Source organism: Podarcis gaigeae (genome assembly GCF_964106915.1).
Source record: "Podarcis gaigeae genome assembly, chromosome: 3".
Taxonomy (NCBI): Eukaryota; Metazoa; Chordata; class Lepidosauria; order Squamata; family Lacertidae; genus Podarcis; species Podarcis gaigeae.
The window spans coordinates 110,923,519-110,939,162 of NC_139680.1; the positions used below are offsets into that span (position 1 = coordinate 110,923,519).

Below are 15,644 nucleotides of genomic sequence, written 5' to 3' on the forward strand. Positions count from 1 at the left end.
CATTATCTGCTGCTTTGTTTCTTAATGTTTCTGCAAGAGAGTGTTTCATACTTTGACAGAACAAACATGCATAACCATGATGCAGTTCAAATAATGGAAATCGTTGATACTTAGGTATCACCCAGGTTTAGTAGTTTTATCAATATGCTACTGGACTAAGTTTACTTAATAATGGAAAAGCCACAATTTCTTTTTTCAATTTTAAATGCATAAACTTACTGAAAATAAACATTCCTACCTTGACATTTTGATTTCTGTGAATATTTCCATTTATTTTAACATTTACGCAAATATCCCTTCTCCTCCAACATCAAAAGGCTCAACCAATGATGGTCATTTCACTTTCAGATCTATCCCATAACTTTCTCACTGACTGATTAAACAACTTCCTTAGCAATCTGAACATCATGTACAGGAGTGCCTAAGCCTGAAATCATTGTGTGGACTTCCGGATTTGGAACTCCCAGTTGGAGTCCTTGGAAAAGATCCAAGATATAAGAAAAGAACAAGACCGCCTTTCCTTTTTAAGGCTCATTTAAGAACCAATCACCTAAACACAAATGCACCTTATTTCAAATGGATCGTGGCATTTGAGCAGTCGCCAGGCAAAAAGTTTATACTGTTATTAATAAATAGCTGAGAAAATGAGTGGGTCTGTTTCAAAACAGTGGAAAAGACAATAAATTAGTTGTATACCCATATTATCTATCTTTAAAAAGGCTATTTTATGTGAGACCAGACAGACAAGAATTAAATTATCCAATTAAAAAAATTAACACCAAAATCACATTATTATTATTTAAATTAAGTTCATTATTGTATTCCAAGGTAGAATATTTTAATGCTTTAGAACTTGGCATCAGCATACAGCCACTTGTTTTCTTGACACAGTTCAATCATGATGGGAAATACACACTGGAGATTTTGGGATGGGTGGGTGAAAATGCTATAGTCAGATAGCTCTTCAATTAGTCTTTATCTCCTTTATCTCCTGTGGTTAAGACACAGTCCAAAGCATTTCACAAGCAATGCAGAAAAGTCGAGATTAAAAGTGTAACTTTTGAGTTGTTTTGGCTATGGTACTGTCTGAAGATAAATGTAACCTGACAAGGGTGTTGGAAAAATTCTTAAGAGCTTGCAAATACCCATCCCGTTGTTCTTTGGATCACAGACTACAGCAGACCTGGCAACAATTTTGTGTAGGCCTTTTGTGTAGTACTATTGACTCACTATTGGGGTCACAAAGAGGTGGACATGACTAAATGACTAAACAAAAACAACAACAACGACTCACACCTTATAGTTTTGTGTTCAGAGAGCGAGCACCCACACTCTGTCTAAAAAAGTTTAATTTACATTTATTAGTTAGCTCATTCATTCCTGACTGACTTTGTTCTACAGGAGATTTGCTCTTTTCTCAGAATAGGTTCGTTTTCTCTTTCCCTGTCTCATAATGTTACTAAAATTCCTACCCTATGTGTCAATTAATTTTCCTAACCAACTTAATTCTGAATTCTGGCCTTTACAAATGTAAAGTCACTACCAGATTTTCTTGTGCAACCTAAAAAGTGCACTAAGTTTTGCAGCTTTATGTTTTGCCAAGTGAAATTAAGTAGCTTTTCAACGTACCTCAGCCGAAGTACCTTTATTACTTTCTTCCAAGAACTGCTGCAGAGTAACCACTTCACTTCCAGGGGAGTCAGTTTTAATTCTGTGCGTTCCTTGTCTATCCATTGTTTCTGACATTTTGGGATGGAGCATGGGGCTAGACCTGGCATGGCTTTTCAAATACTGGATGGGACTGCTGCTGCTGCTGGACCATGCGTCGTGCTCATGAAGCAGGCTAAATTCTCCACTGCTGTGGCTTTGTGGCCTGCTTTGGTTAGTAACTGTGCCTGCTTTAGGGATAAACAGTATTGTCATCTTTATTATGCACGCTATATTATTTTTAAACATTAACAATGCATTATTGGATGTTTTCCCTTTGTCACATTGAAGAAGCATTTGTCATAAGGTACTAAAAAACCTATGGGGAAGCCATATGAGAAATAAAGGTTAGTTCCCTTGCCTTACCTAGTAAGGTTCTTCAATGTGACATGGCATGTTTCCAATTAAACACCACCACCAAATAACTTTGAATGTTTAATCTTTCTCAACAAAATGAGATCCCAGACATTAAATATGACCCAGTTCAGCAACAAAGTTGACATCCACTACTATTTATGACATATGGCAAAAGGTAAAAATATAAAAGATGGAATGCAAATAATTTATTTTCAGATTGATCAAGAAATATTCTTCGAGAAAGGTTTCTTAAAAATGCATTCCGTCAAATGCCTGTATCAGTTTGTCATGACTTGGAGCAGAAACATCCCATTTTGCACGGAGTAAAGGTTGAAGAAATGCCAGTTCACATTGTTTCCTTAAACAGATACAAATCAACCAACTGGAAGCTGCCCTTTGTGTTATTTTGAATTATTATTATTTTGAAGAAAAACAGGCAGCATATACTATCAATGCTACTGAACTACATCATGCATTACTGCAAGGAATTGTTTATACTGGAAAATCACAAACATTTTAGAAGACCTATCCATATTTTCCACTGAGCAGATACTATCTAGAAATACAGTGAAATGAATTAACTGAAGTTTAAATAATCCCTTAAAGGCAGTGACTGCTAGAAATCTTCCAGTTTTGCCTTGCATACAACTGTTTTACAACAGAAGAGGAAACAGATCATCCTGTCAGGTGTGTCTCAAAGCAAAGGACCAGAAAAAGCTGGGTGTATCACTTGTTCCCTTGGTTCTACTCATTTGCAACACAACAGCATGAATTCCTCTCTAGAACTATCCATGTATTTACTCTTCATTTGTAGGCAGTGGCACTTTCATTTGAAGAAAACCAAAGAATAATGCTGATTCACATGTGATTCAAGAGGTCTTATTCCAAGACATTTGCCTGGCAATGAGTTTACTACAACATGGTTAGTAAAAATGGCCTATGTGTCTTCTGCCCAGAATGTAATTTGCTGTTATATTAGAAATGTTGGTTTTCTGTCTTAATATGACATTTGTTTGCGGGCTAAAAAAGGATTTGAAAGCATTATTCCTATTTTGTTTTATGTGAGCTGCAAGGCATTGCAATGTATCTGAATACACTACTACACTATAGGGGTGGATGAATATCTGCAACGTCCTGCATTAATTTACTTTTCCTAAATCAGACATGTGACCCACCTTATTCCAGAGCTTCATCTAAAAAGGAATGAAATGATGAAAGGAAAGGAAAACATGCCCTGAATTCTCTCCCTCCCTGCCCTGGAAATGTGAGGAATGAAGCAGATGTGTCAATTTGCCTGGAAGCATACCTTTGACTTCATGGAGTGAGGCATTATTATTGCTATTGCTAGTGGATGTTCTGCCACTATCAAGGCTGGCTGGTCTGGAAGCTAAATGGAAAAAAACCAGTAGATCGCATGAAGCACATACCATAGCAGATGACACTGCGCCTAGTACATTCTGATCACAGAATGCTCTGAGGCAGGAAATCATGCACTACTGATATCGCACAAGCTGAACATGTCCACTGTCAAAGTGTGGATTTTCGCAGGTGGGAAAAGGTGGTGTCCCCAGGCAGCCCAAGACAGCACTTTAGGAAAGTACACTAGACAAGCGAGCAGGTTAGCAAAAGAAGGAACAGAGAAACAAAATACATGTTTTGAATTGTATCAGGTTTATTGATGGGAATAACCAAGGTTTTAAAGAGAAATGGCACCAACATGCAGAAATCTGGTTGCGGTTAAGGCACTTACAAAAGATTTTGACATGGAACTCTGCAAGTTACAGAAATGTCACCGACAGGAAGAGAAAGAACATCTGGATCAGGAATGTTCTTTACTCCTAACCAAAGCAGGCGCAGAAGCAGTGTTAAAGGGTTTTAGAAACTGCACTACTGTGATTCAAATTTAACGGAAGTATTTTACAACTATGCCAAAATTTGATAGAGGAAAAATACATTTATTAATAAGATGAATTTTGAACAGAAGATTTCGTAAGCTGAAAGTTCTCACAATTGAACTCTAAAATACTCAGGACTGATGGAGGGGAGAGAAATTTGGGTCCTGTTCAGGTGCACTTCATACTGAATAGGTTTGTTCTGTTTAAGAGTGAAATCAGAGTGAAAGAAATGGAAAAGTTCCCATACAATTAGATGAGATGAGATGTAAGGAAAGAATACAAACATGCACACTTGCAACGCAGGTCATTTTCTATTTCTGGATAAACTTTACTAGCATTTCCGTAATAGGTCTGCTACTCCTTTAAAGCACAAATCTTACCATGAATTCTTGATCCTGTACTAGAATCATCACTAATTCCTTGTGGACTTACATCTTCAAAAGATGTAGCATCTAAAGGGGAAACAAGCACAATTTTGTTGCAAAAACAGACCTTTGAATAATTTATCATCTCTAAAACACAAGAAATTTTTATGGCTCATTGATCCCCACAAAAGTTTACAAATACAACTAGTTTCCCCATCCTAATATTCCACAAGTCTGCAAATCAAATATTCCAGTTATTTGCTGGAAAAAAATGTGAAATATGGAGTACAAACAGTTTCCAATAACGCTACGGTTACCAACACAACCACACCACAGCGTGAAAAGGTTCTACCTATACCTTTATTATTAAGCAACTGCTTGGATCTCAAGCCTGCAGCAGAGTTGACAGTTGCAAAGTTGATGGATGTAGTAGAGAAGGCCATAGATCCCAATTCTTTTCTCCTTTTACCCGTAGATATATCATCAGGACCCTCCAGATGCTCAGAACTACCTGTCCATTGTCCTCCTGCTAGGACCATGGACTGCACCAGGTCATTCATGGCTGGGATGCAAATGAAAGCAAATGAATCAGCATGGTTCAATGTTTTTTAAAAGTTTTATTTTGTACTGTAAAATGCTTCATTTACCTAAGCATCAAGGCATACTGAAAGCTACAGTCCACAAGTTTCTACATGTTAAAACATGCAATTGGCTGAATGAATGAAAAGTGTTAAAAAGCCAAAGCCTCCTTGTACAGATGATTTTATTGCTTTTTATTAGCTACAACCGCCATGCTTGTGCTGGAGTGCTATACAATAAATAAATATATGTTAGAAGCTCTGATATGTTTCGCAATGAAAAATGGAATGAACAGGGAAAGATGAGCAGAAGTGCTAATACAAAGTCAGTGTTGGCAATGATAAGGGGTCCTTCAGTGCAGGTTTTTGCAGGAATAATATTTATTGCATGACAATAGAGGAAAGTATTTAAAATAAATGTGTCCTCTCCCAACTTTCCCAAGAGCATTTCACTGAAGAAATGACAAAGAATACCTGATTTCCCCACCCCACTCCTTCAACTTAAAATGGTAAAACATTTCTAAGGAATAACAGGTCACTGTTTATTTTATTTTTTTTAAGCAAATGATTTTCTAGATTTGTACTGAGGTGTTTATAAAACTGATTACTAGGAGTGGAATTTAAAATGTGCAAATGCATTGAGTGCACTATATCTTTATAAATATACACACATAACACATATATGTTCATATAATTCCCAGAACTTGAACCTATAAATGTGTGTTCATTGTGTGTGTAGATAGATGTATGCATATTCCCTGGTCCTGAATGGGGTAACTGTGCCCCTGAAGGACCAGGTGCGTAGCCTGGGAGTCATTTTGGACTCACAGCTGTCCATGGAGGCACAGGTCAAATCTGTGTCCAGGGCAGGTGTTTACCAGCTCCATCTGGTACGTAGGCTGAGACCCTATCTGCCTGTGGACTGCCTCGCCAGAGTGGTGCATGCTCTGTTTATCTCCCGCTTGGACTACTGCAATGCGCTCTATGTGGGGCTACCTTTGAAGGTGACCCGGAAACTACAACTAATCCAGAACGCAGCAGCTAGACTGGTGACTGGGAGCGGCCGCCGAGACCATATAACACCGGTCTTGAAAGACCTACATTGGCTCCCAGTACGTTTCCGAGCACAATTCAAAGTGTTGGTGCTGACCTTTAAAGCCCTAAACAGCCTCGGTCCAGTATTCCTGAAGGAGTGTCTCCACCCCCATCGTTCTACCCGGACACTGAGGTCCAGCACCAAGGGAGGGCCTTCTGGCGGTTCCCTCACTGCGAGAAGCCAAGTTACAGGGAACCAGGCAGAGGGCCTTCTCGGTAGTGGCGCCCTCCCTGTGGAACGCCGTCCCACCAGAAGTCAAAGAGAACAACAACTACTAGACTTTTAGAAGACATCTGAAGGCAGTCCTGTTTAGGGAAGCTTTTAATGTTTGATGTATCACAGTATTTTAATATTCTTTTGGAAGCCGCCCAGAGTGGTTGGGGAAACCCAGCCAGATGGGCGGGGTATAAATAATAAATTATATTATTATTATTATTATTATTATTATTATTATTATTATTATTAGAATACATATACATTTTTATACACCCCAAGAGTTATGTATAGTGAGTGCCAAGGTGTTTAGAAACATTGCTTCAGCTCCTTGTATTATAGCAGGACTTGCACTTTGCAAAATAGGAAAAACAGCGCAGTCCACGGAAAGGTTAGTGAAAGTAGTAATAGAAGCCAGTGTAGCCATTTAAAAAGAAGCTGAACTGTCATAAAGTCTTACACATGGAGCGACGGTAGAAGGCCTTCATTTTGTCTTTTTCCTTCGGTCTGTTCCTCAAAAAGGGCAGTCTTTTCAGTGCAACCACTTTTATGTCATAGCATAAGGAAAAACGGAAACGGGAAGATGAAAGAAAAAGGGGAGAAGAACAGATGGAAGTTAAATGTTGAAACTAAGGACAGAAATGAATGCTTGAGTTTCCGCTAGGTGCACTTTATTTACTAAAAGCTATTAATCTCATGTTGCTGAATGGCAATGGATATGAAGCCTTCACTGTGGAACTATCCAAGGAAACGCTGGAAACCATGCCTGAGGAATATAAGGAACTTTCACAGTTCACAACTATTGGATGTCTTAAAAACCAAGCAAAAAAAAAGATATAAAAAGAAGCCAAACCCAAACCCAGGCACAAAAATTATGGGCAAGGAGTCAAAAACCAGCAAGCAGGTTTCCTGAGATGGAAAGGTATACTGGAAAAAAAAAGTTCACCTGGTTTATCAAAGTATCTTTCAATAAGCACTACCTTCATTTCTTGCCACCAAGCAGTCATTGTATTTTTCACATTAATGACTTGTTTTAAATTGTATTAATGTGAACTCATCTTAGTTGATTTAACTTCCAAGAACAGCAGTATCTAACCTTTACCTCCTTTTACACACCATCTGAACATATGATCAAGAAATTATTGGAATGGAGTGCAGAATACTGTAATATTCTGACTGATTACCACTTTAAATAAGAATTATTGGTTAAATGATATACCATACTGCTACTGGAGTGTGAAGTGGGGGAAGGCACCAAACAGAAAAATGACAGAACAAAGAAACAAACAGAACAGTGACAGTGCGGGAACATTAAAAATCAAACATGTAATAACTGCAGTGAGAATTTTAAATTGCATGTTACAGAAAGCTTTCACATGTTTGGTTGTGGCAGGGTTGAAAACCTATACAAGAAGACCTTGTAATAAAGCAAACATTTGCATTTCAATGTGGCATTATTACTAATCCAGTGCAAAAGATGTAAGCCATGAGTGTACATACAAGCCCTTCATCTCAGTCAAGGAGTCATCCAGTATTATCTATGTATGTTCATTCATGAATAAGTTCCACTGTGATCAATGGTGTTTACTTGCACTAAAACAAGCTGAATGAGAAGACACTGATTTTCACTTACACATGACCTGTTTCCTCATCTGTGTGCTGTGCACATGTGAAGGAGCATTACCACAGCATGCTTAGTGCAGTGTCCTAGAAGGCATGCCACAGGCTTTCTTCTCTGCTAAACCAGTTGACACCTTGTGTAGCAACTACGGGTGGAAATACATGTTTTCAACAAACATGTATTCCAAAACCCTTCTTTGCAGAGATAACATGAATGCATTGTATAATATGATAATCTATGTGCATATGGTTAAGCCTTCCAGTGAATGCCAATCCCACCCCCTGCAAACGCCTCTGAGGTGGTTCCTCTTCAGCCAAACCTACCCCACTCTTGATAACTGGCTAGGAGGGGTGATAATAGAAGCATTCAAAGATGTCCTAGAAGCAACTGGCTGGCTGAGGAGTTAAGTATCAGCCCAGCAGGGATCAGCAGTATAAAGGGAAACAAACATGTGATGGATATTCCATGCTTCCCCTGAAAAGTGTAGTAAAGTATCATTTACAAGAGTAAAATATCAAATCAAAGTGTGTTACTATGGAAGGTTAATTTTTGTCACATTCAAATCTTTCTCCACAATTTTGGATAAAAACCTCACCTTTTCATTTTGTCTAAAAAGTAATGAAATGGAAACAGAGACTTGTGGCACCATAAAGAATAAAATATTTATTGTGGCATGAATCTCTGAGTCTTTAAAAGGTGCCACAACACTCTGTTGGTTTTGCTGCAACATACTGAAATGGTGCGCCCTGTGGAGGTGGAATAGAAGAATTTAAAATTTGTATACATATTTTGATTAAAAAAGGTTATCTGAGTTGTCTGAAAAAAGTTGCAAGAGAATTGTGGGAAGAGAAGGACTACAAAAAGCACATAGAAAAAAATATATTGGGCAAGTCAAAATAAATTCATATCTATTGAACACTCCTTCAGTTTTGATATCCAGGTTGTTTTCTTCCCTGTCCCTTCATCATCTAAGTAACTCCCACACATAGATTAATTACTGCTGACAGCCATCATGAGTGGATAGCTCTGATCCCCCTTGGCACGAGTGCTTTCACAATATCTTATAAAGAGAAAAGGGTCTAACTCAAGGTAAAGGCATGATCTTGCAGCAAATATGTCGCTGGCACCCAAACCACTGGATGTAAATGTATTAGCTACATTTTCACAAAATATGCAAATGATATATTTCTTATTCATAACAAAATTCTATGGAAACTGATGCTGAAGAAATGGTCCACAAATACAAATGATCAGATAGGTTTCTCTGTGTGAGGAAATGTAAGTAAGTTATGTGCTGATCAGATACAAGTAACACATCATAAAGTAAAATACAAATAATTTTGGACATATTTTCTAGTTCAGTAGCTACCTAATAATTACCAGTGAAAATATACTGAACACACACATAAACTGCAACCCACAAGTCAGTTATATAATAGCATCCAAATTCTACTTTGTCTCTGGAACATAACTGATCCCAGTGCAAGAGGGAGGTTGAGCAATGAAATTTTTTCGTAACAACTGCACATTTACTGAGCATCAGGATACAAATTTGGAGGAATAATTTGATTAACTGAAGATGATCTGCAGCTCCCTGAAATTGATTAACTGAAGAAATGCAGCTCCCAGTGGATTTCCCAAGGGGATTTATCACAAGACAGAAAAAAGATTCCCTGCTGATCACAAACCTTTTGAAAGGAATAATTTAAGGAATACTTTTAAAGACTATTTAGCAATTCTTCAATACTTAGCAATTCTTCAGACCTAACTAGCCTTCCTACCTGATAATGCTAATGGTGGGCGGGGGGGGGGGTGTCGCCACACTTTCTCCTCCAAATATACCTGACATTTGCTGCAATGTTTAAAAGTATCCCATCAGAATGGAAATTATCTGTGCAGCAGTTGAACAACACATGCTGATTACTCTAGATCACTAAGAGCAAACAATCTTCTAGGTTGTGAAAGTAAAAATATTTGTAGTTAGGAGGACAGCAATTGTGGACCAGATATCATGACAGGCAACTACTCAACTAATATGGGACCTAAATTAAGATGTAAAACGCTAGGCTAGTACAAAGGCTGGTCAAAGTCTTGTCTTCCACAGAATTACCGTAGTTTCTCTCCTCTTTTAGGTCGCACAGCAAATGTAATCTTCAATCATTAGTAGATCAGTAATGAATCAAAACTGTAAAAACAATTACTCAACTAAAGATTTAAACATACTATGAAGCAGAACGTTATTTCTAATGTTTGTACAGAAATCTATATAATCAAAGCACGCATCATTTGGGGTTTGATTCTTTCCCAGCCTGATCAAACGGAGGAATGTTTACACACATTTTGATACCATGTAAAAACAACAAAGACATTCATTTAAAAACAACAACACTGAGTTTGCCACTCGGTCTTATTGTTCTAACATATCTTATTTTCAATATCCCCCAGAACAGGTTTAGGGGGCATGCAGTGCTTCTAGTACAAGTGGACATAAATATCTCACTTAATGCTACGCTGAATTCCATGTTGAATTCCACCGTAAATATTTGCTTTGATATGGCGCTCAAAAACAAGAATATGATTACTTAAGGTTCAAAATTCTATTCCAAAGCAATGTTGGTACAATGAAATGCTATCAACGATACACTGTCACAAACCCTATGTCAGCACAGCCTGGCATACCAGTGAATTGAAAGCAAAATGTGATGAAAAGGTACGGGTTAAAAGGAGTGGGAGAAGAGCTATTACAGCGCTGGACCTCTTGCTTCTAGAGTATATATAATGGATGCAGGTACTCTCAAGAACCTGCTGACCAGAGCTATGCATGACACTGAAGCTTTGCAAGGCAGATCGATACAGCACAGTCCCCCTTCCATGCAGTATGCCCATAAACATGCAGAAACACACAATCAATTCATCAGCAGTATGAAGATGCTGATAAGGAAGCATGTTACAGGGAACTCTTCACACGCCAAGAGTAGAAACGTAATAAGTGGATGAAAAGAAACAGTACAGAAAAGAGCAATGGTTATGGGTAAAGAAGGGGTGCCAATTTCACCTCTACGGTCAGCTCAGACCAAATTTTTCACTGTCAGTAAATATTGCACCCCTAAAAAACTTTAAAGAGCATTCCTCTGCTGTAGAGTTTGATTCTCCATCCTTGAGCCTACAGGAACATGAGCAAAATACTTTTAAGCAAACTTCCTCCAAGGGTATTTTGAACCTTTTCACCGCATCAGGAAGTACTGCATGACACACTACCCCTTACAAAAATTAAGCAATTTACTCACTGCTGCTTTTCTTAGCCCCCACGGTCTGACCATCTTCCAGGGAATTTGAGCCCACCGAGGAACTATCTTGACTGTCCTGATGTGGCAGCTGAAGAAATCCTTCACTAGATTCTGAGCGGGTTGGTGTCAGAGTTAGAGACTTGAGGCGTTCTCGGTTAATATCCTTCTTTGATTTTATCAGTTTCCTCATTTTCAGAGTAATCCAATTACCTCTCCTTTTGGAGAAATGAAGAGAAATGCTATATTTAGAACAAATTCTTGCAAAAATTTCAAAACAATGAAGTTTCTCTCTTTAAGTAACAAACACTGGCACATTTCTGGCAAAGAAAGAGGGAGAGAAATATGTGGTCATGCATTACCTTCTTGGAGGAGATGGTTCATAAAATTTATACTGATCCATAATCTTTTCTTCCAATTTCTCTTTTTGTCTTCTCAATTCATTTAGCTTGTCACTGTGAAGAAAAGGTAATTGACATGTTAGAAGGCATGTATGTTTCTAAAATATGTTTTTCCTTTGTATCAATGTGCCTCAGGGACTTTTTAGGACACGTGTGCTGAAATGAAGTTTGCATTGTATCAGGGCAGTTTACATCAACATTTTGCCAGAACTCAAGTCACAATATTTTATTTTTAGGGAAATATGGGCACTATGTAGAATGCCAGAAGGTGTTAGAATAATGTGCTGGGCATATGACAAGATGTTTCTATACACATGTCACTCAAAGGATCACAGGAAGCTGCCTTATACAACATCAGACCGTTACATCCATGTAGCACAGGACTGGCAGCAGCTCTCCAAGATATTCAGAGGAGATTCTCCTAGCCCTACCTGGGAAAACTAGGAATTGAACCTGGTACCTTCTGTATGCATTCTAACACTGAGCTACACCACTGTCTTCTCTCCATTACAGAAGGTCATTCTCCCCTTATTTTAGACGGGAACACTGGACGTTTGCCATGAAGGTTCCTTCTGGTTTGGTTGAATGATAGGTTAGGAAAGCAGGAGGAAGGCAGGGATTAAGTCACCTAGATTTCAGTTGCAGGTCTGGTGCTCTGAGATGCTTTCCCAGTTGTCTTGCTTGCTATAAAGCACGGGGAAATGTGATCTCAGGTGCCTAGGAAAGAATTGCAAACCAAGGATGGAAAAGCTCCACCCCACATTAGGCCTAGCACAATCTGGAAGATGGTACTGTAAGGGCCAGAGACTAGGAAAACTTTTCTCTATCCACTATCCCCATGCCATGCATGATTTTATAAACGTCTATCTTTCTCGCATTTTCTCGAAACAGCCCCAAATCGTACAATCCTTCATCACAGGGGCATTCCTCCATCCCTTTTATACCTTCAGAAAATGCATGCTGCATTACAAATATCTTGAAGGATTGCTCCTTAAAAAAAAAACCTGCCAACATAAGGAGGAAACAGGTGGCTTATAACTTCCCATAAAAAATCCCACTGCTCTTCTGATTCTAGCAGTTTAAGGAACAATAATTCAACATCATTCCACAGTAAACTTTATTTCACAAGGAACAATATTGATTAAAATCCAACTACGAATGAATATTTTCATCTGTTGTTAATGGAATGCACTGATTAACATTTCCATGATTCATTTCTATTTGAACATCCAACTGCAGTTATGTTGGGTGCAACTAGTTCACCGTTTTTGATACCTACATATACTGCCTTTGTTCAACGTGGAACAGATCTTTGCTTTCCATATTCTGCTCTAATAATGTTCTGTTTTGCAGCATTAATGTCTGTATTTGATCCAACAGGTGTCTGTTTTCTTCTTCCAAATTTCCTTTTAGCTGGCTAAGCAACTGTGGAAATGTACAAAACACAATATTTTAGTGTATGCAGTCTGCCCAACTTTCTGTTTATAAAGTACAAAAGAAAATGAAGTCAAATGATAGAGGCAGCAATAGTTCAGTCACCAGAGCACAAAACTCTTAAATCTTGGGGTCATGGGTTCAAGCTCTGCTATAGGTAAAAGATTCCTGCGTTACAGGAGGCTGGAGTAGATGACCCTCATGGTTCCTTCCAACTCTACAATTCTATGATTCTATTATCTGGTTTTTGTAAATAATTGTAAACTGCCTTTCTTCCAATTGAGGAGAGCAATCTGCAGCTTCTGTTAAGGTCCTAGCATCCTTTTATCTTCTAACCAATGTATCCACTGTTCAAGCCAATAAGAAAGGGAGCAGAATAAGTCTGGCTCTCTTCAAGATATCTTATACCTCTTCCTTGAATCTTAATCTTTTGTTTAAATGCAAAAATGTTATTCTCTCTTTACGTATGAAACAGACAGAAAGAAAACCATGAATTCAATATTCGGAATTATGGAGTGAGAATCAAACTTTTAGCTTTCATATCAATGAGTGCAAAGACACTAGGTTGATTGATATAAGAGGATACATGCAGTCTTAAAGAAACTTTTCAGAACACCTCCACTAATTCCTCAATAAAATCACTAGAACAATTCCAGAATAAGCAGAACGACAGACCTAAGTTTGTTCCTAACATGATACAAAGACACCTTCAAAACTATTAAGATACATTACTAAATTCAACTATTACAACCCTTACAGAAAACTCATAAAGATAAACACATTACTGCAGAAATCTAAAAAAGCCTCTTTTGTCATGAATAAACAGGGCTATAATAAAACATTACTGAAGAAATGCAAACTCATTACCTCACACTGATTATTCAGTTTTGTATATGTAATATCCAGCTGTTGGTACTGCTCTTTGAGTTTGGAAAATTCAGCTTCCAGCCTTGTTTGTTCCAGTTTAGAACTGTTCAGTAATGTTTTCAAATTCTTATGATCCATTTGGAGAATTTCATTTTCTTTCAAAAGCTGCGTATATGTATGATTCAATCTGTAATTAAAAATGGACAGAAAACAAAATTAAAGTAAGTTTTCACAAAATTAACAATTAAACAAGTGTCTGCACAGTTATATCATATACTCACATTTAAGTAAAGAGAGATTTACATTATCATAATGTTTGTAGACATATCTTATAACCAATTTCTATGAGCATACTGTAGATTTATTGTTTTTTTCTTATTCTAATGTATTAAGGGTTTCTAACTTTTATGCAGTGTTTAAGATCAGGGTAAATGCAAAATATAGTTGGCACATTTAATAATACACTTTAATTCAGATAATTATTCATTAGCTTTGTTTTCTTACCTGTCATTTTCCTCACAAAGCTTTTTGTATTCCGCTGCTACAGTTTCATGCTTTTTGTTTTGCTGCAGCATCTTCTCTTGTTCTGCTTTAAGAACGTTTTCCAGTTCTTCTAATTGCACTTTTTGTTTCAGCAACTGATTGTATCTGTCAAATGGATTATATAATATTACTAATTCTATTCTCAAGTATTAATTACAAAAGGTTATTATGAATACAGTTTCCACTTTCAACATGGCTGCGACTATAAGGATTTAAGATCTAACATTTTAAATAATTTTCAGATTAAGCTGCAAACTGGTTATGGCTGATATATTGAAATCACCTGTCTTCTAAGTCCTTATGTTCCACCTCAAGATTCTTGTGTGCTGACTTAAGGTTTCCATGCTTGGAAATTAGAGATTCATATTCAGTAGCTTGCCGTTCATGAAGCTGTTCCAGTTTTTCATGATCTTTGATGAGTGAATCATACAGCGATCTCAGATCCTCACGTTCCTTGATTATGGACTCATTTTCATTTTCCAAGGTGGACTGCTGAATCAGCAATTGTGCATTCTGATTCATAAGAGATGTACTTTGCGAATTAATAGCAGAATTTTCTACCTACAATTGCCAAAGTGACATTGGACAATCAATAACAAAGTACTTTGTGGTGCACTCATTCAAAATTAGCCTTGTACAGAATTAGCCAATTTAGGTCCTAGGTTGTTAACAGGTTTTAAACCCTGTATCTCAGAGCAATCTCCCCAAACTCTTTGGAGAATTGCTGGAAATAAAACTGGGGCTTCATGCATTTAATGCACTCTCAGTGCATAGCTCCGCAGTTTGCATCTGTATGCATATCCACTTATAAGGATTAGGTAACAGGTGGTACAGGAAACCTCTGACATAGACGCTGGAGAGCTGCCACTGCCAGTCAAAGTGGACATGTCTCCTGTCCTATACTTCCTAAATCACCTTCAGAAATAACATGAGGATCAGCAGTGAAATACTTAAATTAGGCTTTTTTAGGTAAATACAGGAGTCCCCCCACTTAGGCACATTCTACTCAAGCGCAACTGCATATACATGTGGGAAACAATTAAATAGACTCATACCAGGAAATGGTGAGATAGAAGATACCGGGGGTGCAGCAGTAGGGCTTTGTTTCTGCTGCTCAGTCTCCCCACCTAACAGCATGTGTTTGCCAGCCTCCTGCCAACCCCATAGCTTCAATTCTAGTTGTGGATACAGTATTTTTGGTATGGATTGAAGAGAAAGCAGAGAGGTGTTTAAAGGGTGCTCCCCACTTCACGTGATTTCACTTATGTGTGCAGGGGTAGTAA

At 37.9% G+C, this 15,644-nt stretch overlaps 1 protein-coding gene across 6 annotated transcripts in view; it reads right to left on the minus strand.

The window, feature by feature from the left end:
• CCDC88A (coiled-coil domain containing 88A) overlaps positions 1-15,644 on the minus strand; it is a 76,415-nt gene that overhangs the window by 10,596 nt on the left and 50,175 nt on the right. For 3 of the 6 annotated variants that reach the window (XM_083732957.1, XM_083732956.1, XM_083732954.1), the window contains exons 20-30: positions 14,645-14,922; positions 14,323-14,466; positions 13,819-14,005; positions 12,797-12,942; positions 11,479-11,571; positions 11,120-11,334; positions 6,672-6,755; positions 4,683-4,886; positions 4,340-4,411; positions 3,371-3,451; positions 1,630-1,898 (exon numbers count right to left, since the gene is read on the minus strand). In XM_083732957.1, coding sequence (XP_083589083.1) covers positions 1,630-1,898; positions 3,371-3,451; positions 4,340-4,411; positions 4,683-4,886; positions 6,672-6,755; positions 11,120-11,334; positions 11,479-11,571; positions 12,797-12,942; positions 13,819-14,005; positions 14,323-14,466; positions 14,645-14,922 — 1,773 coding nt within the window. Of the gene's footprint in view, positions 1-1,629; positions 1,899-3,370; positions 3,452-3,716; positions 4,159-4,339; positions 4,412-4,682; positions 4,887-6,671; positions 6,756-11,119; positions 11,335-11,478; positions 11,572-12,796; positions 12,943-13,818; positions 14,006-14,322; positions 14,467-14,644; positions 14,923-15,644 lie in introns of those variants that run through there. The other 3 variants (XM_083732958.1, XM_083732955.1, XM_083732959.1) reach the window with 2 other exon arrangements.